The following is a 26,427-nucleotide window of genomic DNA, read 5'->3' as shown; positions in this document are numbered from 1 at the left end:
CTTGTTACATTTGTCAAATTACCTCTTTTTTTTTTTTATTTTTATTTATTTGTTTGTTTATTTATTTATTTATTTATTTATTTATTTATTGTCAAATTACCTCTTAAGGTAGAATTGATTTCCAGTGCTGTAAAGTTATGTGTACTACATATACTTTTCTCAGTTCTACTAGCATTGTGTTTAGCATGTTTTAAATTTTATTTTTGGGTGGAGGCATAATTTCATCATTCTTTAGTTTGCCAATTTTTTAAAGAATTTTTAAATTCGGTTTATTTTCTTGTATCATTTGTATTTCATGTGTATGAAATATATATTCTTTAGTGTTATAGATATTTGTGGCCATTTACTGCTTGTTCAGGGAACTGGTTATTGATATTAGGAGATTTTTAAATACTTTAAATAAGTACTGAAATCAAGTTGAAAATTTTTAACTTTAATGCTTTTTGCCTTTTTTTTTTTTTTAATAGGATAGGGTCTTGTCCAATGTTCTGAAACAGTCCTCTGGATGAAATGAAGGAAGGTTAAATGGGAGGAAAATTAGACTACCTCTCAGTGGGAGGAATAGCAGAGAATTTCTGTCTTCCTTTAATGTGCCACAAAATACAATGACTCTTGACTATTTTGTTTGCAAGTTAATAGATAAAAAAATCATGAATCTTTAGAAAGTAAAACTATATATTGCATAACAAAACTGCATTTGATCTTTGGTTTAAAGGCAGTTCAGGAATCATATAGGTAAGTTGTTTTGTTTTAAAATTGATTGGTGATACCTTGCTTTTTCTCGGAGATCAAGAATCATAAATTTGGGAATAATGTAGTTCAATAAGGATTTTGAACCAGAAAATGGAATAGGGGCAGAGAAAAGGCAAAGGATTTCTTCTTCCTGTTGCCTGTTCTTTCTACCCAGTCTGGTGGATTTCCTCCTGTAGTAGGCTTTTATGTGTTGTTGGTTAGTCATTGAGATTTGTTGGGATGGACAAAAGGTTGTACGTCACTGATGTGGTTTAGTTCTACATTTCACACTGAAGTGTGCAAAGTGTAAAAGAAAACACTGTTTGCTCAGGGTCATCTGGCTAGTTTCCTATTAATGAAAATATTAAAATGTTAATGAAAAATTTGTGTTGTTCCTTCTTGTTTTTAGCACTTCTCATAATCTGATTTCTGTGTCTTGCTCCCCTGTTAAACTATAAAGCTGCAAGAGGCCTGGGACCATGGTTGTCAGTGGTAGATCCCAATGGCCTTGCAGAGTTCCTAGCTTGTAGTTGATTTTTATTTTGGTTAATTGGAAGTAAATAGAATTACAGAATTACAATACAATTAATCAGTTTTCTTAGTTTAGGCACTTAACTTTTCTTTATCTTTTATCACTACTGATAGTATTTTCCTCTTCCTTCCTTATCATGCTTAATGCCCACCCCTTACCCCACCTCTTGCTGCAGGTAAAGTCTGAGTTTGCAAGTGCACCTTGTCCTTTCTTTGTTGAGCCCCATCTTCCAGGTCATATCTGGCTCTTTGCTCATTCGCCCTCAATTACTGTACCCAAACATTGCCCATCATTCTCTCTCTCATGTTCTGCCACCCCTTTTTTTGTGATGTTCCTCCTTTTAAAAGAAAGATTTTAAACAGCAGAAAAAAATTGAGAATACAGGGCAGCCTGGGTGGCTCAGCGGTTTTGCACCGCCTTCAGGGCCAGGGTATGATCCTGGAGACCCGGGATGGAGTCCCACATCAGGCTCCCTGCATGGAGCCTGCTTCTCCCTCCGCCTCTGTCTCTGCCTCTGTCTCTCTCTCTCTCTCTCTCTCTATTTCTCATGAATGAATAAATTTAAAAAAATCTTTAAAAAAATTGTGAATACACATATATCAACCCCTAGCTCTCTCAAAATCTAATAAATTATTTTGCTTCAGATTGTTTTTGAAGAAGTAAAATGTTATCAGTATCCTTCTAAGTACTAGGCCTCTTCTTCTTTGCCCAGAGGTAATCGCTATCCTGATTTTGGAGTATATTGCACAAACATATTTATACTTTTGCTGCATATGTAAGTACTTTGGAACAGTATAAAGATCTATTTATGTGTGGCTTTTGAGCAGGTTTATATTTTCTTTTTAATTGTGGTGTAACATATTTACCATCTTATCTATAGTTCAGTAAGGTTAAGTATATTCATGTTGGCAACAATGTCCAGAACATTTTCAACTTGGAAAACTGAAACTATATGCTATTAAATAATATGTTTTAAGATTTTAGCATTGGTTGATATTTGTAGCTCTAATTCTTTTATTGTAATTGCAGCAGTATTCTGTTGTTGATTATACCTTGATAGGCTTAGGTTGTTTCTATGTTTTCACTATTAGAGATAATACTCAGCAAGCATTCTTATTTCTGACTTCTTGTGAGCACTCACATGAGTTTCTTCAGCCAAATGCTTGGATCTGAGTGTAAGTTTTTTCAGTTCATTCATCAAAGTAGTTGTACTAGTTTATTCTCATATCAGCAGTGAATGAGATGGAAAGAACCCAGATGTCCATCAACAAGAAACAAAACAGAGTTGCTTCAGGTGATCTCCTTAATGCCCATCACCCAGTGACCCGAACCCACCACCTTACTCCCCTCTAAGCAACCCTCAGTTTCCTATAGTTAAGAGTCTCTTTTGTTTTGCCTATTTTTATTTTTTCTTCTCCTGTTTCTCTGTTTTGTTTCTTAAATTCCACATATGAGTGAAATCATATGGTAGTTATCTTTTTCTGATTAACTTATTTTGCTTAGCATAACACTCTCTAGTTCCATCCAGGCCCTTACAAATGGTGAGATTTCATTCTTTTTGATGGCTGAGTCCTATTTGTGTGTGTGTGTGTGTGTGTGTGTGTATCACATATTTATCCATTCATCTGTTGATGGACATCTGGGTTCTTTCCATCTCTTAGCTCTTGTGGATATTGCTGCTATAAACTGAGTGCATGTGCCCCTTCAAATCACTGTATCCTTTGAATCACTGTATTCTTTAGGTAAATACTTAGTAGTGAAATTGCTGGGTCTTAACAGTAGCTCTATTTTTAACTTTTTGAAGACCCTTCACACTGTTTTCCAAAGTGGCTGCACCAGTTGCATTCCCACCAAGAGTGTAAGAGGGTTTCCCTTTTTCCACATCCTCACCAACATCTGTTGTTTCCTGAGTTGTTCATTTTAGCCATTGTGATTGGTGTGAGGTGGTATCTTATTTTGGTTTTGATTTGTATTTCCCTGATGCTGAGTGATGTTGAGCATCTTTTCATGTATCTGTTGGCCCTTTGTATATCTTCTTTAGAGAAATGTCTGTACATGTTTTCTGCTTGTTTCTTGACTGGATTTTTTTTTGGGGGGGGTGTTAAGTTTGATAAGTTCTTTATAGATTTTGGATACTTAACCCTTTATCTGATGATCTATTTGCAAATATCTTCTCCCATTCTGTAAGTTGCCTTTTAGTTTTGTTAATGTTTCCTTTGTTGTGCCGAAGTTTTTAAGTCTTTTTTTCTTTAAAGATTTTACTGATTTATTCATGAGAGAGACACACAGAGATAGGTAGAGATATAGGCAGAGGGAGAAACAGGGTCTTTGCAGGGAGCCTGATGCTGGACTCAATCCCTGGACCCCAGGATCATGCCCTGAGCTGAAGGCAGACGCTCAACCTCTGAGCTACCCAGGCATCCCAAAAGCTTTTTATTTTGATGAAATTTCTATAGTTCATTTTTGCTTTTGTCTCTGTTGCTTTTGGAGGTGCGTCTAGCAAGAAGTTGCTGTGGCCAAGGTCAAAAAAGTTTCTGCCTGTTTTCTAGGATTGGGTGGATGCTTGCCTCACATTTAGGTCTTTCATGCATTTTGAGTTTATTTTTGGATATGGTGTAAGAAAGTGGTCCAGTTTCATTCTTCTGCATATGGCTGTCCCATTTCCCAACACCATTTGTTGAAGAGACTGTCCTTTTTCCATTGGATATTCTTTCCTGCTTTGTGGAAAAGTAGTGGATCATAGAGTTAAGGTTCCATTTCTGAGTTCTCTGTAGTTTCATTGATCTGTGTGTCTGTTTTTATGCTAATACCACACTATCTTGATGATCACAGCTTTATAATACAGCTTGAAGTCCTGGAATTGTGACGCCTCCATCTTTGGTTGGTTTCTTCCCCTCCCTCCCTCCATTCTTCCCTTTCTTCGATTTTATTTGACCGAGAGAGAGCGTGCACATGGGTACACAAGCAGGGAGAATGGCAGGGAGAGGGAGACGAAGAAGCAGAGGCAGGCTCCTCACTGATTAAGGAGCCTGGTTGGGGCTGGATCCCAGGAGCTTGGCATCATGACCTGAACCAAAGGCAGAAGCTTAACTGACTGAAGCACCCAAGTACCCTGTCTTTTTTCAGCATTCCTCTGGCTATTCGGGGTCTTTTCTGATTCCATATAAATTTTAGGATTGTGTGTTCCAGCTCTGAAAAATGCTGATGGTATTTTGATAGGGATTGCATTGAATGTGTAGGTTTTGGGTAGCATAGATGTTTTAACAATGTTTATTCTTCCCATCCATGAGCATGAATGTTTTTCCATTTGTGTCTTCCTCAATTTATGTCATAAGTGATCTGTAGTTTGCTGAGTACAAATCTTTTGTCTTTTTGGTTGGGTTTATTCTTAGGTATCTTACGGTTTTTGGTGCAATTATAAATGGTATCGATTGCTTGATTTCTCTTTTTGCTGCTTAATTGTTAGTGTATAGAAATGCAACGGACTTTTATGCATTGATTTTATATTCTGCGACTTTGCTGAATTCCTTTTATCAGTCTAGCAATTTTTGGGTGGAGTCTTTTGGATTTTATACATACAGTATCTGTGAAGAGTGAGTTTGACTTTTTTGCTGATTTGGATGTTTTTTTTTTATTTCTTTTTATTGTCTGATTGCTGAGGCTAGGATTTTCAGTACTCTTGAACAACAGTGGTGAGAGTGGACATTCCCTTTTGTGTTCCTGACCTTAGAGGGAAAGCTCTCAGTTTTCCCCCATTGTGGATGATAGTTACTGCTGTTATTTCGTGTATAGTCTTTATGATGTTGAGGTATGTTCCCTCTATCCCTACGTTGTGGAGTGTTTTTATCAAGAAAGGATGCGTATTATGCCACATGCTTTTTCTGTATCTTCTGGGAGAATCATAGTGTATCACATTGATTGATTTGCAGATATTGAATCACTCCTGCAGCCCAGCAATAAATCCCACTCCTGGTGGTTGTGGTGAATAATCCTTTTGATGTACTGTTGGATTCTATTAGCTAGTATTTTGGTGAGAAATATTTTTTTAAGATTTTATTTATTTATTTACTCCTGAGAGAGAGAGAGAGAGAGCAGAGACACAGAGGGAGAAGCAGGCTCCATGCAGGGAGCCCAATGTGGGACTCAGTCCTGGGCCAAAAGCAGGCGCTAAGCCACTGAGCTACCCAGGCATCCCCCCACCCCCCTTTTTTTAAGAGGTGAGAATTTTTGCATCTGTGTTTATCAGGGTCTGTACTTCTTTTTGGTGGAGTCTTTGTCTGGTTTGGGGATCAAGATAAAAGAGTTTGGAAGTTTTCTTTCCATTTCAATTTTTTTGGAAGAGTTCGCAAAGAATAGGTATTTTTCTTTATATGTAGAATTCCCCTGGGAAGCTATTTAGTCCCGTATGTCATTCAAAGCCCTTGTTCCCTTGTTGATATTCTGCTTGGGTGTGCCCATTTCTGTGAGTGTAGTGTTAAAGCCCTCTACTATTATTTAGCCCTGTATTATTGTCAATGAGTTGCTTTAGGTTTCTTATTATTTGATTTATATATTTGGGTGCTCTCATGCTAGGGACATAAATTTTTATGATTGTTAGGTTTTCTTGTTGATAGATCCCTCACAGGGAGCTCGATGTGGGACTCGATCCCGAATCCCGGGATCATGCCCTGAGTTAAAGGTAGACGCTCAACCGCTGAGCCACACAGGTGTCCCTCTCTTTATCTTTGTATTTTGGTAGTTTCACTATAATATGTGGAGGTGTTAACCTATTTTTGTTGATTTTGAGGGGAGTTCTCTGTGTCTCTTGAACTTGAATGCCAGTTTCCTTCCCCACATTAGGGAAGGTCTCAGCCATAATTTGTTCAGTAAACTTCTGCCCCGTTTTCCCGCTCTTCCTTTGAACTCCTATAATATGTATATTATTTTGATTTATGAAATCGCCTAGTTGTCTATCTTCTTGATCTAATAGTTTTCTTTCCCTCTTTTTTTTTCAACTTCATTATTTCCTATAGTTTTATTTTCTCTATTACTGATTCGCTCTTCTCTTCGTTCTTCCTCATTTTTATGGCCTCCCCTGGAGATTGCATCTCAGTTCTTCCATTTATTCAGGCTACGTTTGTAATTTCAGCCTGATTGGATTTTAGTTCTTTTATCGCCACAGTAAAGGATTCTCTAGTGTCTTTTACGCATTTTACAAGCCCACCCAGTATCTTTTTTTTTTAAAGCCCACCTAGTATTTTAATATTCGTTTTAAATTTTAGTTCAGACATCTTATATCTGTATTAACTCCCTTGCTGTGAGTACTACCTTCCATTCATTCTTTTGGGGTCATTTTCTCTATCTCATCAAGTCTGGGAAAGAAGAGAGAAAAAGAATAAAACTATAACACCACTAACAAAAAATCCACCCCCCAAACTAGATCTTGAGTGTGTTTTGGTGTGCTTGATATACTAGATCCCAAAATAAGAAAGAAAAAAAAAAGTATATAAAACAAAATACAATGAAGGGAACCAAAAAACTAAAAAAAAAGTGGTATGTATAAAAATGAAAAGAATTGAAAAAAGTGAGACAGTATGTGAAGAAGTAGTAGTAAAATACAAAGAATGCTCGTTATTGTTTTCCCCTGGAGCTGATGCCTTGCAGCCCCCTCTATCATCAGTAAACTTGGTGTGAGGAAGTTGTTTTTGGTGGTCTTCTGGGGGAGGGGCCTGTTGTGCTGATTCTCAGGTGCCTCAAGTGTGCAGGGAGGCAGGGCTTGGTGTTAGCAGCTCCGGTCTGCACTAGGTGGCGCTGTTTTGCTCCCTGAAGGCTTTCAGCTCCGACGCCTGTGATGAATATATGGCAGTGCCATAGCTCTCTAGCCATGGAGCTGAAAATTTGGGCCCCCCAGTCTTCAGTGAGTCCTCATTGAAGAGCAATAAGTCACCCTTGTCTCCTGGTTTCAATCAGAACTCTATGTTTACCCTGCCTGTGTCTAAGCATTTTTATCTCAGGCACATGAGTGAGGTTCGGAACTTCAAATTTTAGGAACTTTCTCAATGCAGACCTCGCTTCCTCCCAGGGAGGGTCTTGCCACGCTTCTGCCTTTTGCTGGACCCGTCCCAGGAAAGTGATAGTGTGATCATGCAGTGGTTCTCGGTTTATGCAACACAGAGCAGAAAGCGGCCACCTAGACTTGCTGTTCTCAGCCGGCTTCCGTAGTCCTATGCCTAGGAACCCAACCGCACTTAGGTCACACTCTTTCCTCTTGGGACCCCGGGATCCTGAGACCACACTGTCACACATGGGATTCTGCCTGCTTCACCATCTGAGTACCTTTAAGCTAGGCATGTACTCCACTGTAGCGGACTTCTAAAAGTTTTGATTTTGAACTTTGCTACTAATAATACTTTCTGGTAGCCTCTTTAAGTAGGCTTCTTCCCCTCTACTGTGTCCTGAGGTATTTCACACCAGATTCAAGTACCTCCTCCACACCTCCTACCTTCCAGTCGGTGGTTGCTTTTCTTCTGGTAGACTTGTGGCATTTGTTTTATCAGACCTCTGATTGATTTCTTGGTTGTTCAGCATGATTTGATAACTATATAGTTGTATTCCAGGGATGAGACAAACTTAGGGTCTCTCCCTACTCCTCTGCTGTCTTAACTCCTCCCCCGCTAATGTGCTTTAAAGCAAAATAATAGTAATTTCTAGTCTGGTACATGATTCAAGATTGTGTTTGGTTGTCATGTTTGTCCAGTCTCCTTTGATCTGGGTTCTTGCTTCCTTTTAATGTGGCCTTTTCTATATATCTTGTTTCATACATGCATGTATCTGTTTTGGGGCTCCTCCCGTTAGTCTTGCTCTTGAGAGCAAAAAAATGTTTTAGTTCTCTTGGTGTCAACTGCGTAGCAGAGTAACTGAATCCAGTAGTAATCAAATGATTGTTGAGTGAAGGAGTGAATTAATATAGTAGTGAATGGATGATAAAATGTAGGTCTCCTGATAGTTTGCTGTCTTATCTATGTTCTTCTACATCGTGTTTTCATAATTTTGTTTGTCCTGTTAAGATAATAATGTTAAAATCAAACAAATATTTGAGTCTTAAATTACTACAAAATTGTAAAGTATTATTCAGAGAACTTTTATAAATACTTTTATTAATTTTTTAAGCACTACAAATCAGAAATTTCTTGCACTTAAATTTTAACACTTTTTTTTACACTTTCTTTACAATATTTTTGTTTATATGACAAATTCCAACAATGAATGATTTTTGGAAAATGCGTATTTTCAGTTGTATGCATTCTGTAATTTCCCTACCCTTTTAAAAAAATTACCTGGATTTTGGGGTACCTGAAGGGCTCAGTTGGTAGAGCATGTGACTCTTGATCTTAGGGTCATGAGTTCAAGCCCAACATTGGGCATAGACTTAAAAAAAAATGAATAAAATTTTCTGGATTTTGAGATGTAGTATACAGTGACAGAATGTTGTACCTGTGTTAGAAAATTTGAATTATTTTGACTCAGCTACTAGCTTGCTGTGGTCTTGAGTTAGTTACTTCATGTCTTTGGTCTTTGTAAATGTAGATATAGCTACCCATCATACCTCAAAAGATTTTTTTAATACACAGTTAGATGGTTGTATGAGAAAATAATTTGAAAAATATGAAATACTATATTATTTCCCCGGGTAGGAGTATTTTGCTTTGAGTGCACCCAGTGTGTGACATATAGAAAGGTTCTTTTTAAGGGAGTTCAGAACAGCATTTTGTCAGAGTTGCTTCTCCAGTTGGTCAAGATGTGTCTCTCATCCCCATCAGATTTGCAGGGACTTGGGGACAAGTTAGCAGTAGCTAGGGAAATGAGTTTCACCTGGGACTAGCAGGTTACATGACAAGGCATTGGAGAATAATGGCTAAGAGATTCAACCCTGACTCATTCTCCATGTAGTTAGATTGAATTTTATGAGATTACTCTTTCTGTTAAAAAGATACCTGAAAGCAGCAGTTTCATTTTATAAGGCTCAACCCAATAATTTAAGCCTTAGTTTTTTTTTTTTTTTTTACTTAGTGAAATGGTGATATTGTATCAGTTTACAAGGTGAGATTTAATGAAGTACTCTTGTCTTTAAAGCTTTTAGCAGATGTTTGTCTTGTAGGAGGTGCTCAATAAATATTTTATTAAAAATCAAGTCAGCTTGTTGGGTGTTTGAGGAGAACTGAGAACTCCCACAATAGGGCAGAGCCAGACAATTTAAATCACAGGTGGGACTTCTTTTGTTGTTGTTGTTGTTGTTTTTTTGTAAGATTTTATTTATTTATTTATTTATTTATTTATTTATTTATTTATTCATTCATTCATTCATTCATTCATTCATTCATTCATTCATTCGAGACACAGAGAGAGAGCGAGAGAGGCAGAGACACAGTCAGAGGGAGAAGTCGGCTCCATGCAAGGAGCCTGACGTGGGATTCAATCCTGAGACTCCAGGATCATGCCCCAGGCCAAAGGCAGGCGCTAAACTGCCGAGCCACCCAGGGATCCCCAGGTGGGACTTCTTAACAGTGTGTCTGTCTGCTCAGGTTTGTTGCAACCCATGCCTAAGAACTCTGCAGGGGGCAGGGAAACAGTCTGACCATATTCCACAGCCCACAAGCCCCAGGTCTTCCTTATCTCATAGATACTTTGAGTAGAGGGATGAGGGAAAGGGTCCCATAGCTAATTTGGGTGTTCTTGAGGACCAGCTAAAGGATGGTTGAAAAGCACATAAGACAGAAAAGATTTATTCCATTCCAACAGGTGTTTTCCTTTAATTTTTGAGTAGGCAACGATTCCCCTGGTCCAGTTTCCCTACCTCTGACCCTCAAGCAAGACTAATATTATTTATTGGGGCATTTAAAAATGGTACTTGATTATGCCTGCCATAGAAATATGTTCATAACGGGGGGAAAGGAAGTTACAAAACTATGAGTCAAGATCTTATTTGGGGAAAAAAGCATAGGAATCATAGATTGTACATGGGAAATAATCTGAAGAGAAATACACTAAAATGGTAATAATTATTTCTGAATTTTGGGGACTTTTGTATATCTTAGACTGTTCACCATCAGCTGAAACTAGAATCCACACTACTCTCTCAAACCATACTACCTTTCAACTTTAATTTAGATGATTAATTGCAAACTGCTGGTAAGTTTGTTTCCTGTCGTTTCTTATGTTTGTGTGGATAGATTGATAGACTTATTGCTATTCAAGGTCTTATACTATTTTCGTTGTAACTTGAAAAAGGTAAAAACTTAGAGTTGGGATATCTTTTCCTAATATTGCATGACAAGATTTATTCTATTTATTCAGTAATCTTTATGCCCTTATTTTTGGTATCATGGGAATTAAAGGCAAGGGATTTGGAATTTGATATCCTTGAGATTTAAAGCTGGAAACATGTATTCTAGGCATTCACAGTTTTGGTTATGAATGTTACTCTTTTTGGTATTATTACCCCCAGGAGTGCAGGTTCGTTATAACGGACTAAAGAGGAGACTAGATTAGTGGAGAAGACAGGACATAGATTTTTGACTTGGTTTGTCAACCAAGTTAAGTGACATTATATAATCTATACCTATATATAGGTATAATCACCTAACATTTCTTGGTGATAATTTTCATTAGTCTGAAGTATTAGATTTTGGACTAGATGATCTTTGGCATTCTTTGGTGTTCTTTTGAACCAAAAATTGACAGCATTTTATAAGTTTCAGCTAGAAAGGGGTGGATTTATGGGTTACTTTTTTTCTTTTAATAAAAATCCCATCCTAAAGAGGTAAAATATTTAAAGCTATTAAAAAAAACCCAACACACATAGACATATAGGAAAAAGACAAATAGAACTATAGAAGAAGGTTCATAGATGGCAAGAGATCCAGAGGGCAGCTTATGTACACACTTGAGTTTTCATGGAGCAACATCCCTATCTTGTGGCTTTTTTTTCTTCACAGATCATAGTGATTGGGTGAAATAAAACCAGAGTGCTCTAGTACCGAATTTGGAAATATGGCTTAGTGGCTTTTTTTTTTCTTGTCTTATACTTTAAAAGCAAATAGTCTTAGCTGCTATAACTTTTTAAATGTTAGTATTTCAATAATTGCTCTATCAGTCTTAAAAGTATTTTCCCAAAATGCTATATAAAGGTAAAGGGTGAAAAGTTTAGCAATAACTAGGTTTACCACTTTTATGGCATTTATGTAAAAAGAAACATTAATTTTACATTGTTTACTTTGTAGTTTCGGTGTTTATAAAGGTCACTTGTTGGAATTGTTTATTAAATAGGCAACAAAATTCAATGCAAATTTAGAATAATTCTTAGGGAATGACTCCATAAGTGTAAGGATAATCAAGCTCCTTTAAGATTACTTTAAAAAGCAGTTCAGTAGCAATGTATTGTAGGTCATGACTATAAATCTATAGGAAAATAGCATAGCATATGTCCCAATGTTAGGTGAATAGAAACTTACAGCTTAGGATAAAATTTCTAGGGGCCACCCTATAGGATTGGACAAAGAACTTTTCTTCTCACGTAGCTTAGATGCAGGTTAATAGAAGTTTTATGTAATTCTATCTAAAATCAAATACTAGGAGTTCCCTGGGTGGCTCAGCGGTTTAGCACCGCCTTCGGCTCAGGGTGTGATCCTGGAGTACCGGGATCCAGTCCTGCATCGGGCTCCCTGCATGGAGCCTGCTTCTCCCTTTGCCTGTGTCTCTGCCTCTCTCTGTCTCGTGAATAAATAAAATCTTTAAAAAGAATAAAATAAAATACTAAAATGATCATCATAGCATTTATTGAGTTTAAGATGGATTATCTTATTTAATTTTCACAGTGATTCTGTGATGTAAGAACTTCTGTTATCTCACTTTTATAGCTGAGAAGACAGGGCTGGGTGGGGGGTTACATGTCAAATGGTTAGCTGAACTAGACTTGGGCAGTCTGATTCCTAGATCTCTGCCAGGATATGCTGCCTGTGTAGTTTGTATTGCTGTGCAACTTAATGAGTGAAAGTGGCTTTGGTCTAGAAACTGAGGCTCTATCTTACAGCCGTGTGACTTTGGGTAGGTCACATAACTTCTTCATACCTGAATTCCTACAGGTGTAGACTGGGTGTTTGTAGGGTTAAGTGGGATAAGGTATTTAAAGTAGCATACAATCATGGGAGTTAAAGTAATGGCTACTCTTGTTTCTTGTGATTTATGACAGCTCCGTATTTCTGTGACCCAAGATTTCCAAGCACTTTTTAAAAAATAAAGCCAGCACATAAAATGGCTAGTGTTCTTCCAAGTTCCAGTATTTACTGTTTTTTCATTGTACGTCCAGAAGGATTACTATGAATTAGTAAGTGAAAGATGTTTTGGTTTTACCAAGAGAGAGAAGTTAACACAAATGATAGTCTCTTTAGAAGAGATGTCACTAAAAATATGTGTGTGTGTGTATATGTGTATGTGTTATTATATATACATATATAAAAGAGATGTCCTTTCTGCTTCATAGCTGTGTATGTGCATGCTTGAGAGACAGAGCATGCACAAGCACATATGCACAAGCTCCAGAGAGAGAGAGGCTTCTGAGGGCATTTACCTAATTTTTTCAGGACTTCTGTGGTGGAGCTAGGGGATGTTTCAAGCTAGATGCTATGGAGAACTTGGGAGACAACAGGGTCCATCCTATGGAGATGCCAAGCCAATAATTTTAGGAAAGGTTGTGGTCAATTAGAGGAATCATGGTTAGATTCTAGGGGTTGGAGGTCACAATGGTGGCAAAGACCAGGTTAATCGAGAATAAAAGTGAAAACTGTGAATTCTAGGAAATTCTAGGTAGAGAGGAAGACTTCTGTTAAGATTTTAGAAATAGAGGTGATGAGTTCTAAAGAAGGGGAAATGTGAGAAGGGCTAGTGGATCATGAATAATTGATAAGGTTGGGCCCAGAGGTGAAGGGCGGGTCCTAGGAAACTGTTACATCCATAACGAGAGTTGTTCTCAAATGGAGGAACTGTCCAAGTAATGATTAAGCACCAACGTGGGAAAAGTAAGATCCTACTGGTTTGGGATGAGAACAGGAAAGGAGATTGGGGACTATGGGTGGAGCTGCGTCAGCATTCTAGAAAAAAATAGTACCCTCTAGTACTTTTTAAAAGATGGAACATAATTCTAGTCTTAGAAAAGCAATAGAGTATATATATGAATTTGAGCTTTTATGAACTTTCTGGTCTTTGCCCGTTTATTTGTGTGTGTGTGTGTGTTTTAAAAGATTTAATCTATTTATTCATGGGGGGGGGGCAGAGGGGCACAGACACAGGCAGAAGCAGGCTCCATGCAGGGAACCTGACGCGGGACCAGATCCGATGTCACCAGGATCACACCCTGGGCTGAAGGCGGGTGCTAAGCCGCTGAGCCACCTGGGCTGCCCTTTGCCCATTTATTCGATGCAGTGTTTTAGGCTTGGAACAGATTCTCAGTTATGGAAAATACTCATTTTATAATGATTTCCTTATGATTGATTTATGCCAGGATAATGTTAATTAGGAATTTATGTAAATGTTCTATATTGCAGTTAATATTTGGTACAGTGCTTTCTTTAGTGTTTTCATTTTGTGCGGTTTTTAGATTGAGCATTTTTTGGGCAGAATGCTTAAAGGGAATTTTTGTCTTTTTGTCTATAATTTAAAATAAATTATAAAAATTAATTTGGAAAAAGCTGAATTTGAATATATGCAGCTCTTGTAATTATAGGCTTTTTACATTTACATTGACATTCTTTTGTATAGGCGTTAAAGTTCCTCGTAATTTTCGCTTGTTGGAAGAACTTGAAGAAGGACAAAAAGGAGTAGGCGATGGTACGGTTAGCTGGGGCCTTGAAGATGATGAAGATATGACACTTACAAGGTGGACAGGCATGATTATTGGGCCACCAAGGGTCAGTGCTATATATTATATATTTTTTCTATTATTTATTGTCATTTTAGAGTAAGCATTTTACTTTATAGTATTGATATTAAAATTATCACTTCTGACTGAAGCAGTTCCTCCCTCTTAATTCATTTTGTATACATTTATTGATGCTTCCTGTGTGTAGGGTATAATGCTTGATTTGTATGGAGGACTGGGGGGGAAAGATTGTCAAGGTGTTTGCAGTTTAGTAGAGGAGAAAAAATAAATACATATAACAGATTCTAAATATGGCAGAGAAAGTTCACTACGGGACTTTAGAATATGTTTTTTCTAGCTGGAATAATTGAGGAAGGCTGAACAGTGGAGGAAGTTGCCTTTGGAATGAGCCTTAAAGGACTGACTGGTAGGATTTCAGAAGGTGGTGATGGGGATGGAGAACATTCCAGATAGAGAGGAGAAAAGGTGAGGAAATGGAGGGGTTATTTGGGAAGAGAAAACAGTATATTTTGACATAACATGTTACTAATCTGCTGTATGTGTAATCAAGGGTTTCTGAATTGGTTTCTATTGAGTACACACTAATCTTTGTCCTTTTGACATTTGACTTGCCTTCTAAATGTGGATAGGCCTCAATTTCTTCATTAATTAAGTATATAGAAAAGTATGTGATTTTTTTTGCATATTTTCTAGTATTGTTGGCAACAGACCTATTGTATTTTATTCTTAGGTCTTAAGTTTATGAAGTTTTATTTTTACTCAAAATCTTTTCTAGACTGGGGAAATATTTTTCTACATTGCATTCCTTACTCAAAGGTCCCATTTACTGCATTCTTGGCAGTGAGTCTTCGAAATATGAATTATGTAGTGTTCTTGACTTGCTGGAAAGAACACCAATTTGAAGGAGTTTTTTTTTTTTTTTAGTCTTTGGTTTTATATACTACTGACTACCTTATGATGAGAGCATTCCAACTGTTTTTGCTGTTGGATAGAGTTTAGATTTCCTTTTGATGATTACAAAAGAAAAATGGACCCAAGTAATCAGCAGTGTTAATTTTAGTGAGTGAATTAATGTATGTTTTATGTTTTCTGGTATTCCTTTGCAAAATTTGAGCACACTACTAACCTAACAAACTCTTTCCTTTCACTGCTTTGATTTTTCCATCAGATATTTGAGGAAGGAAATATAATATTGATGGCTAATATATTTTTTTTAAGATTTTTTTTTTTTTTCATGAGAGAGAGAGAGACAGACACGCACAGAGAGAGGCAGAGACACAGGCAGAGGGAGAAGCCGACTCCATGCAGGGAGCCCGATGTGGGACTCTATCCCGGTACTCTGAGATCTCACCCTGAGCTGAATCAGGCAGCGCTAAACCGCTGAGCCACCTGGGCTGCCCGATGGTTAAGATTCTTGATGTATTTTATAACGTGGTATTTATAATGAAAACCTTGATTTTCACTGCATGTGAGCATTATTACTATGGTCTGATGGTTTAAAAAAAAGTGCTTTAATTTATGAACATTTTTAATGAGTAGTTTGACGATTTGATGGTCTGAGCTTGGTAGAGTACCAATTTGAAATTATTTAGATTAAGGTTTTCTCCGGGCACTACCTCCAGTGAACTTTAAACTTTAAGAATGTTTTGGAGCTTGTATATGAATTCCTCAGTGATTTTTGTGGACTGTCCCATCTCATAGTTCCCAAATGTGGAAGAGCTACTTCCACTTTATCTCACACCATGGGGTCACCAGCAGGACTCACCAAACTAGCTGCCTTTCCTGGTGTCACTGGACTGCAGGAAGCCCCTGTATCCAGGCTGTGCTAGTGCATAGTGGAGGCCGTTTTAGCTTGGGGAGGAGTGGGTCTAGCTTGCTCCAAAGGTGCATGTAGATACAGAGCTGCCAGTGGTATGCTGGGCTTCTGTTCATTGGGCCTTCCCCTTTCTGAAGGTGGAGGTCTTGGAGCCTCTTCTTACTTCCTTTGAGTGCCAGGAAGAGACAAGAAGGGAGCACCTTACAAAGGCACAGCATCTTTCCAGCCAGCCAGTGATCACCCACCCTCTCTCTACCTACCTCCCTTACTGGAGCATGTGGGACCCAGTGATGGTGCGTCCTTGTGTACTCATTCAGTTGCCTTTTAATAAAACCTACAGGGGTTGCTGTCTCACCTTAGTTGTTTTTGCTTCAGAAGGTGCCATGTTGAGAGCAGTTAGTTTGTCCTCAGCTTTAGGTATCTACATCCAACCAGGATAATGGGAAAATTTTTATCTCATCATACTGCTACTTGATTAGTGGTTTTTAAATCTTTTTTTAGTATATTATTAAGATCCCTGTTTTTTTATGTTATTTGTTTGAATTTATATGATCAGTAATTTTATTTTTCCATATATATTTGTGTTTTAAATTTTCTGAAGCAATATTTTTTTAGCATTAGAGGTTTAGTAACTTTTCCAAGTTTCTTTATATATAAATGGAGATACTATACTCATCTTTAGGTATATGGAGGGGTGCCTGGGTGGGTCAGTCAGTTAAGCGTCTCATTCTTGATTTCAGCTCAGGTCATGATCTCTGGATTGTGGGATTGTGCCCGTCGGACTTCGTGCTCAGTGCAGAGTCTTCTTGAGATTCTCTGTATCCTTCTACCCTTCACCTTGGTCTCTTTCTCTCTCTCAAATAATAAATAGTCTTAAAAAAAAAAAAAGAAATATGGAGAATTAAATGATGTAATAATTACACAATAGGAAGGGACCTGACTTATATATTTAGTAAATATTCTCTCTTTCTCACTTTTGTTTTATTTTTTTACTGTTTTATTAGATAACAGAGAGATGTGGCTGTGTTTTTAAATTTAGAGGTTGTAAAATTAGTCCAAGTTGTTCAAAGTTAAGATGATGTTTAAGCATTGAATTAGATCAAAAGGCTGGCTTAGAGTTGCTTAACTTAAAAAAAAAAATGAGGTATAATTTACATATAATAAAATGCACAAATCTTACCATGAGTTTCCACAAATACACGTTGTTGCCTATACTCTAGATATACCTCTGCCTCTTCCCACCTCCACCGTAGGCACTACTTCCTGCACCTTGGAGAAGTTTTGCAGTTTGTAGAACTTTGTATAAGTGGAATCATGCAGTGTGTATATTTACTGGTCTGCTTCTTTTGATTCAGCATAGTATCTTAGAGATATAGCTGAGTTCCATATAGTAGGAGTATGTTTCTTCTTATTATGCAGTAGTATTTTACTATATGAATATGTACTGCAATGTGTTTATCAGTTGTGTTTATGGTATTTGGATTTTTATCTACTTTGTGGTTATTAGAAAGAAAGCTGCTATGAGCATTCTTTTAAAAATCTGGTGAACGTGTTTGTTCCCATTTTCTTTTTTAAAATAAAATCCTTAGGAATGGAATTGCTACATCATAGGGTAGGTATACAATTACTTATAAGAAAATGCCAAATTGTTTCCAAAACAGTTTGTTCCCAGCAAAGTGTGAGTGTTGTGATTGTTTCTACATACTGTGAATATTTTTAACATTGTAGAATTTTTCGGGGCTATTATTATTTTTTAATATAAGTTTTGTAGTAAATCTAATATGTATCCAGATTGGAGAACCACAGACTGGATGATTTCTTGGAGATCTCTCTGATTTTAGTCCTTTCTATACATATCCAAAGTGCTGAGCATGTTGTTAATGGATGTGTGCTATTAAACTGGCATGATTTTTATACAGGTATTTCTTTCTAAAGTGTCAAAATATTTAATAATTATATGTACAAGATTGTTGCATACATTTTAAATTACAGTAGGTTAATATCCCAGGTCTGACCTCCACTTGGGAATAGCTCTTACTTAAGGGAAAGGAAGCTGTGGATCAGTTTGGGTAAGTGAAATCTATAGATGGTTAGCTTATTTGTTTTTTTCCAGGTTTATACAGGAGCCAACAGGTATTACATTCTCACTTTTATTTATTTTTTACTTTACTTTTATTAATTCTACCCTAATAAGTTAACCAAGTGAGCAAAAGCCATAAAGATAAAGAGTTAATTATAACATGAAAATAAGCCTAAATAATCTGGAAGTATTTTAGTGTGGTAGCTTTAAAATGGCTGTTTTATAATACGGTGATGTTCAACTTCTTGACAAAATGATATGGAGATATAAAGTTTGCTGTTGTATCTCTGAAAATGGAATTTAATGAATCGTAAAGTTAATGAAGTAGCATAAATATAATTAATAACAGGCATGAAATAATTATGTTTTATTGCTATAAGATGGTATATGTGTTTTCCCTGTGGCTAGAAGTTTTTGATTGCTGTGTAAGTGGGGTAACCGTGTAATTTATCATCCAGCCAAACCCTTTTGAGAGTGAAGAAGTATTGTTAATAATTAAAACTGGGACAGTAGGAAGACTTAGAATTGTTCTGGACAGATGGGAACCTTTATTCATTCATTCATTCATTCATTCATATTTATTTATTTATTTATTTATTTATTTATTTATTTATTTATTTATTTATTTTAATATTTTATTTATTTATTCATGAGAAACACCGAGAGAGAGAGGCAGAGACACAGGCAGAGGGAGAAGCAGGCTCCATGCAGGGAGCCTGATGTGGGACTCGATCCCGGGACTCCAGGCTCACGCCCTGGGCCAAAGGCAGATGCCAAACCTCTGAGCCACCCAGGGATCCCCAGATGGGAACCTTTATATATGTGTGACACAAGTCAAGTAGTCCCTCCCCCTGCAATGTAAACTTTTTAGTACAATCTGAATTTAAGTGGTTTGTTTTTCCCTTTTAATTTTGTTATAGGCATTGTTTGTTCTACAAAAAGCAAATTGTGATCATTTTGATATAACTTTGTAGAATAATTTTTTTTTTGTAGAGTAATTTTAATATTATAAAATCTTGACTTTTAAGTACACTTGCTGCATTTCTTTCTGGTCATATAAGTTAATAAATTTCAATGTAGGAAAGTAAATTCTTGATCATAAAGTAAGATCAAATATAATCCTATTGTACTTTTTCTCTTTATTAGCACTTGAATATTGTTATTATTACTATTATTTTTTGCCTTCCAGACAAATTATGAAAACAGAATATATAGCCTGAAAGTAGAATGTGGACCTAAATACCCAGAAGCTCCTCCATCAGTTAGATTTGTAACCAAAATTAATATGAATGGAATTAATAATTCCAGTGGAATGGTAAGTTAAATTAGTCATTTTATTCTTATAAAATGCATAATATATAGTCAGGAGAAAGTTAAAGAAAGGACCTTTGTTTAGCTAGAAGTCTAAAAGAAATTTATTTTATGTTGTTTTTCTCTTATAAGTCAGCCTATCCTTAAACCTTTATGAACCAACCAGCCTGGATAGATGTGATAATCACAATTCTCTTAGGATTTTATTAATTGCTTGAGTAGTCATATTTTAGTTGAAGCCTTATTTGGTATGAAGATGACCATTATTTCTCTTTGAATGTTACTTTTCTTTAAGGTTTAGTACATTTGGTGAGACTAAAAGGATGAATATTCTTCAAGAGGAGGCTTTTCTTTGAGGAACAAGTTATGTCCATATTAGAACAAAAAGGTTGAGCATTGTTGTCTGTTTAAAGGAAATAAACCAAAATGACATGCTCTACCTGATTCACACAGGGAGTTAGTGGAAAGACTGAAATTCAGTATGAGTAGATTGTTGAGGTTCATGTTAAGACTTAAATCCAGACTCTTGAGATGCCATATTGAGGGCTCGCTCACATGCAAAATACATGTTAGGAAGTATAGCAACAACATAATAATGAGTATCATCTATCAACATAATAATGAGTAACATCTAATATTATCAATATCCTTAACTTCTTGTGGCTTCTCCTCATCACATCCCTGTGTTCTTTTCCTCACCAGAGGTAATTAGCATCTTAAAGATTTTCTTTTATTTATATTCTCTCCTTTTAAAAATTTTACCTAGTATGTCACATGTGTATACCTATCCTTAACCTCCTTTTTTTCTTCCTATCTACATACCTACCTCAATATATTATCTATTAAAAGCCATGAGTTTATATGCCAATACCTTTAATTCTATTCCAACACGATAGGGTTTATTCCATATTTCATCTATTCCACATTTGTAATTCCCTCTGGCAATAAGTTGAGCCCTCAGCATAGAGCTAGCCCCCCAACCCATAACCCTCAGTCAAATATGCAGGCCCACAGCAAGGCCTCAAAATGGCTGGTGCCTCCCTGCTGGGTACTCTCCATGAAAGCATGACCCTGACAGGAGGAAGGTGGGCAGGTCATTGGAAATCTCAAATCCGTACCTGCTGGTCACTTCCGGAGCTCTCTACCTGGTGTATACCAACTAAAAGCTGAGTTCTGAGAGTCCTTCCTGTCTGTCAATCAATCTTTGTTATTTACTGGGAACATTTAGCCCATTTAATATACAATATATTAATACATTTAGGTTTAATTGTTTTATTTTGTGGTTTCTATTTTTCCATGCGGATTTTGTTTCTCTTCTACTTTTGACATGGTTGTTCTCAAGTTTCTGAATTCTGTTTCTGTTCTTTCAGTGTTTATTCTAGAAATTGCAATGTGCGTGCTTAACTCTTTCTATGTTAGATAATGTTAAGAGATGTGATAGAAGCAGGATTATAAAACATTTTGAATTTACAGAAAGGATATTGTTCAGGGAATTTCTTTTGTGATGCACAGCATTGCCTTTATGAGGAAGTTGTTTTTGTTGAATATCTCTACCGGGAGTAGCTGTTCTTCTCAACTGCTGATTTGTTTTCATATTATAGACTCTATAAATTAAGTAATTAACGGTGGGTTCTGCATTGTTGTGGGAACTAGGAAATTCAGGATACATTTCAAGCATACCTCTAACAAGTTTATCTAACCTCATGGGTGTCTTACCTGTTTTTTGATGTTTTGTCTCCCAGACAGCTTCTCTTCCCTTGCCTGTCTACCATTAAGTTCTGCTAGTCTTTGTTGAAAATGTAACTTGAGTCAGGTCTTATTTTTCTGCTTACCTTGCCACTAAGTGAATGTTGACCATCATCTCTTGTCTTGCAGCAGTCTCTGATTCTGCTGTTTTACCTCCTCCAATCTTTCCAGAGCAAGGATCCGGAAGGATCTTTCTAAAATACAAATTGTGCCGTGTCACTTCTCTGCTTTAATATCCTTTAATGACTTCAGCCATGTTGTACATGCTTTTTGCTTTGGCTCACTGGGACTCTCAGGGTACACACTGCTCCACACACCTTTCATTTTACTTCAGGATCATAGCACTGTCTGTTCTTCCTGTCTGGACATGTCCCCCACTCAGGCTAATCCTTACAGACGCTTCATTTCTCAGTGTAAATGTCACTTCCTCAGAGAAGTCCTTCCTGATTCTCTAATCTGAATTTTGTCCCTTTTTTGACTCTGATGTTTTCCTTTGTAGCAGTTACTATAAATTTATTACCATTTTTCTCTTTGTTTCATTTTTTCCCCCAAGATTTTTTATTTGAGAGAGAGAGAGAGAGAAAGAGAGAGAGAACAAATCGGGGAGAGGAACAGGAGAGGGAGAAGCAGACTCTCTGTTGAGCAGGGAGCTGGACATGGGGCTTGATCCCAGGACCCCGGGATCATGACCTGAGGTCAAGGCAGATGCTTACCAACTGAGCCACCCAGGCATCCTCATTTTTGGTGTTTTTAAAAGAAATATTTTTAACATAGACAAAGTTTAGAAAATGATATAACCAACATCTCCTATTTTCCCTTGTCAAATCTTAGCATGTTGGTCTTTTTGTAATGGTCCTAATTTTTTTTAACTTTTTTTTTTAAAGAAAGATTGTATTATAAATGGTTAATCTGTGTACCTTTCCCCAGTTTCCCCTTCCACTTTCCTCCGAGGTAGTCTCATCTTGAATTTGGTGTTTATTATTTCTGAGCATGGTTATTTAACTTTTACTACGCATGTGTGTATATACCTCTGTACTGTATCACTTTTATCAGTGATTTTTTAGCTTCATCCATGTTGAATCATTTAAATTAGATTGTTCCTTTTTATTGTTCAGTATTCTATTTTTCACCTGGTTGGCATTTAGGCTGTTTTCAGTTTTCATTGAAAAGATTTCTACTGTGGACATTCTTATTATACATGTATTTTTTTTTTTTAAGATTTTATTTATTTATTCATGAGAGACACAAGGAGAGAGAGAGAGAGGCAGAGACATAGGCAGAAGGAGAAGCAGGCCCCATGCAGGGAGCCTGATGTGGGACTTGATCCCGGGACCCCAGGATCACACCCTGGGCCGAAGGCTGATGCTCAACCACTGAGCCACCCAGGCGTTCCTGTACATGTATTCTTTTACTCTGGGGCGGTGCTGCTCAAGACTTGGGTGTTTGTTGGTTAGCTTGTTGTTTCCAATATGTTGTAGATCAGTACTTTAAAAAAATATATATTTTATTTATTTAAGAGAGGGAGCACAAGCAGGGGGAGAGGCAGAGGAAGAAGCAGACTAAGAAAATCAAAGAAAAAAGATAAAATACAAACTCAGATTCTTTAAATAAAAATTTCTCTGTCAAATTATCATAGACACTTCTGTGTTTATCTTGTGGCACGCCACCAAAAAATTAGTTCAAGGCCTAGCTCCACTCCGTGGAACATACTTTGAGTAGCACTGCTCCAGTGCATACACCTACAAGTGGAATGTCTGCTGAGGTTTGAGGCTTGCCCATAGTTTGATCGAGTATTGCCAGTGTACTCTCCACAGGATTGTATCCATGTCTGTCCTACTAGTTGTGTGTAACAGTATCCTGTGCTCATATACTCTCACCAACACTTCATGTTGTCAGTCTGGAATGGGGATTTGAAAACAGAAAGGGGGCAGCCCCGGTGGTGCAGCGGTTTAGCGCCGCCTGCAGCCCGGGGTGTGATCCTGGAGATCCGGGATTGGGTCCCATGTCAGGCTTCCTGCATGGAGCCTGCTTCTCCCTTTGCCTGTGTCTCTGCCTCTCTCTCGCTCTGAATAAAAAAAAATGAAAACAGAGAAAGGAATGATACTGATTTTAATGATTTGAGTGTAGATGTGTGAAGTAGGGTGAATACACTGGACATCAGTTTTTGTCTTGATTGATATTTTAAGAATTTAAAGTATTACTTTCATAACTGATAGTCAGAATTTCACATTGACCATTGGTGATATGCTAGGATAATTTTATATATTTTGAGGTTATTTAGATACTTGATAAATTATGCCTGTTGCTTTAGTAATTTTGTTTATATTTAATACAGCTAGGCAAAATTACTCCTTGTGGATGGTTAGCTCTGTCCAGTGTCAGTTCTTTATGCTGTGAGGTCTCAAGTTTTGGAGGTTGTTGTATATTATAGAATGATAAGTAGCAGATTTGTTCTGACATGATATTTATTTTCCCATGCTCTTTTCTCTCTCCTCTCCTTCATCTTTTTTTCCCCAGTTTTTTTTGTGTGTGTGTATGTGTGTGTGTGTGCGTACTCTGTTGGTATTTCACAGGATTTGCAATCACTTATGTTTATTTAACTATCGTGTAACTTTATAGCTGGAAGTGTTTATTTCTGCTTTGGAAAGAGCTTGGTATTTTCTCCACTTGTAAACTCTTGTTCACTAATGGAGTCTACTTAAAATAGGCTAAGGGCTTGCTCCTCCATACGTTAAAGCATTGAAGTAAGCACTTTAAGTACATCTTAATATTATAATATTCTTATTATTGTTTCATTTACTTGTAAGAGAATTATTTAAAAATTATCTTTTCTATTTTAAGCAGTTTATTGTGATACAGTTTACATACCATACAATTTACATACCAGCTACAATTCATTCGAAGTGCATATAATTCAGTGTTTTTTAGTATTCACAGGGTTATGGATACATTACCACAATCTAGTTTTATTTTTTTATTTTTTATTTTTTATTTTTTTCACAATCTAGTTTTAGAACAGTTTTGTCCCTCTCAAAGGAAATCCCGTACCCATTAGTTTAGTTGTCCCTTTCTACCCCACCTTCCCATATCCTAAACAACCACTAATCTTTCTGTCCTTATAGATTTGCCTTTTCTGGACTTTTCACTTAAATGGAGTCATATAATATATGACTTTTGTGACTAGCTTTTTTAACTTAATATTTTCAAGGTTCATTCATGTTTTAGCATATATCAGTATTTTATTACTTTTTATTGATGAATAATAATTCCATTACGTGGATATAACACATTTTGTTTATCCATTCATCATTTGACAGACATTTGGGTTTTTCTGCTTTTAGCTTATCATGAACATTGCTACTGTGAACATTTGTGTACAGGGTTATATGGGCAAATATTTTCATTTCTCTTAGATGTATACCTAGGAATAGTATTGCTGGGTCATATGGTGACTGACATTCATTTGTATGTTTAACTTTTTGAAGTATGGCTAGACTTATTCAAAGTGGCCATAACATTTTGCATTTTTTCCAGTAGTATATATATTGAGAGATATTTGGCTTCTTATTATTGAGCTGTAAGAGTTCTTTATATATAGAACAAGAGTCCGTTGTCAGATATATGATTTGCAAGTATTTTTTCCCATTCTGTGGATTGTCTGTTTTTTTTTTTTTTTTTTTTTTAGATTTTATTTATTTATTCATGAGAGACACAGAGAGAGAGAGGCACAGACACAGGCAGAGGGAGAAGCAGGCTCCACGCAGGGAGCCCAACATGGGACTCGATCCTGGGTCTCTAGGATCACACCCTGGGCTGAAGGCGGCACTAAACTGCTGAGCAACCCCGGTTGCCCTTGTCTGTGCTTTCTTGAGCGTGTGATTTGCAATGCAAAATTTTAAGTTTTGGATGTAGGCAACTTATCTACTTTTTATTTTGTTGAATGTACTTTAGGCATTAGATATTTAAGAAATTATTGCCAAATCCCCTGTCATGAAGATTTAACTCCTGTTTTCTTAGAGGTTTTTTAAAATAGCTTAAGCTCTTAATTTAGGTCTATGATCCATTTTGAGTTAATCTTCGTGTGTAATGTAAGGACTCAACTTCATTCCTTTGTTTGTGGCTATCCAGTTGTCCCAATACCATTTATTGAAGAGATTATCCTTTTCCCATTGTGTGTTTTCCTGGCACCTTTGTCAAAAGATTAGTTGATCACATATGCATGGATTTACTTTTCTGCTCTTAGTTGTAGTCCATTGGTCTGATGTCATCCATCCTTATGTAAGAACCACCCTTCTTGATTACTTACCTTTAGAGTAAGTTTTAAAATTGGAAAAGCTGGGGATCCCTGGGTGGCTCAGCGATTTAACTCCTGCCTTCAGCCCAGGGTGTGATCCTGTAGTCCCGGGATTGAGTCCCACATCAGGCTCCCTGCATGGAGCCTGCTTCTCCCTCTGCCTGTGTCTCTGCTTCTCTCTCTTTCTGTCTCTCTCGTGAATGAATAAATAAAATCTTAAAAAAAAAATTGGAAAAGCTTTGTTTTTTTTCTTTTTTTCTTTCTTTTTTTTTTTTTTCAGAGACACTATTTATTTTGTTAAAGTCAAGCAGGATGATGTGTTGAGAGGTAAGTGGTAAAGTGTCAAGCATGAAATATGTACACATTTTCCACAGTGGATGGCAGGATAAAAGCCACAGGCAATGCCCCTGACTGAAACCTTGCTATATAGAGCATTCCAGAGCTGAGTTATGACAGCGGAGGGGAGTCAGCCATCACCTAAGAATGCCAAGGGCAGAGCATTAGCACCAGATCGTGTTGTATGCAATAATATAGCTAAATACAAAGTTATGTACATTGACTCACTGAAATCTTTGGGTCCCCGCTAACCAGATGTTTAAGAGGCAAACGGGATGGGCACAAGACACGTATGATGACATGTGCTTTGCTGAAAGGGTACTAGAGCACTATATTGCTATGTGTAAAGAGAGTCCTCAAAAGACCTCAGAAGGCTGGATCCAGACACATAAATTCTATTATTCACATTTTACATATTGATCATCAAAATGATTTACAATACTGTATTTGAGGGGAAAGAATCACAGATAAAAGCTTTATCTAAATTAAAAGCAAACTACACTCACATTACTATGGTTGTACCCCTAAGGGAGAATGGAGAACGATGGAGGTCCATGGACAGCCAGCTTCACCTTTTCTGAAGTGACCAGTTTTCATAGCAAGGGACTATACCAGGAGGGAAGGAGGACACTTCTTTGGCAGGATGGGGTATTTTTCAAGTCAGATA

General features: G+C 37.0%; 1 protein-coding gene across 4 annotated transcripts in view; it reads left to right on the top strand.

Moving 5' to 3' along the window:
* The window catches only part of UBE2V2 (ubiquitin conjugating enzyme E2 V2), a 49,798-nt gene that overhangs the window by 17,185 nt on the left and 6,186 nt on the right, over window positions 1-26,427 (top strand). For 2 of the 4 annotated variants that reach the window (XM_055318343.1, XM_055318344.1), the window contains exons 2-3: window positions 14,057-14,205; window positions 19,263-19,388. In XM_055318343.1, the coding sequence (XP_055174318.1) occupies window positions 14,057-14,205; window positions 19,263-19,388 (275 nt within the window). Of the gene's footprint in view, window positions 1-12,605; window positions 12,627-14,056; window positions 14,206-19,262; window positions 19,389-26,427 lie in introns of those variants that run through there. The other 2 variants (XM_055318345.1, XM_055318347.1) reach the window with 2 other exon arrangements.

This window comes from Nyctereutes procyonoides, unplaced genomic scaffold, assembly GCF_905146905.1.
Source record: "Nyctereutes procyonoides isolate TBG_1078 unplaced genomic scaffold, NYPRO_anot_genome, whole genome shotgun sequence".
Lineage (NCBI taxonomy): Eukaryota > Metazoa > Chordata > Mammalia > Carnivora > Canidae > Nyctereutes > Nyctereutes procyonoides.
Note: the sequence above shows the minus strand (reverse complement) of the source record. Positions and strands in the feature narration are given on the sequence as shown.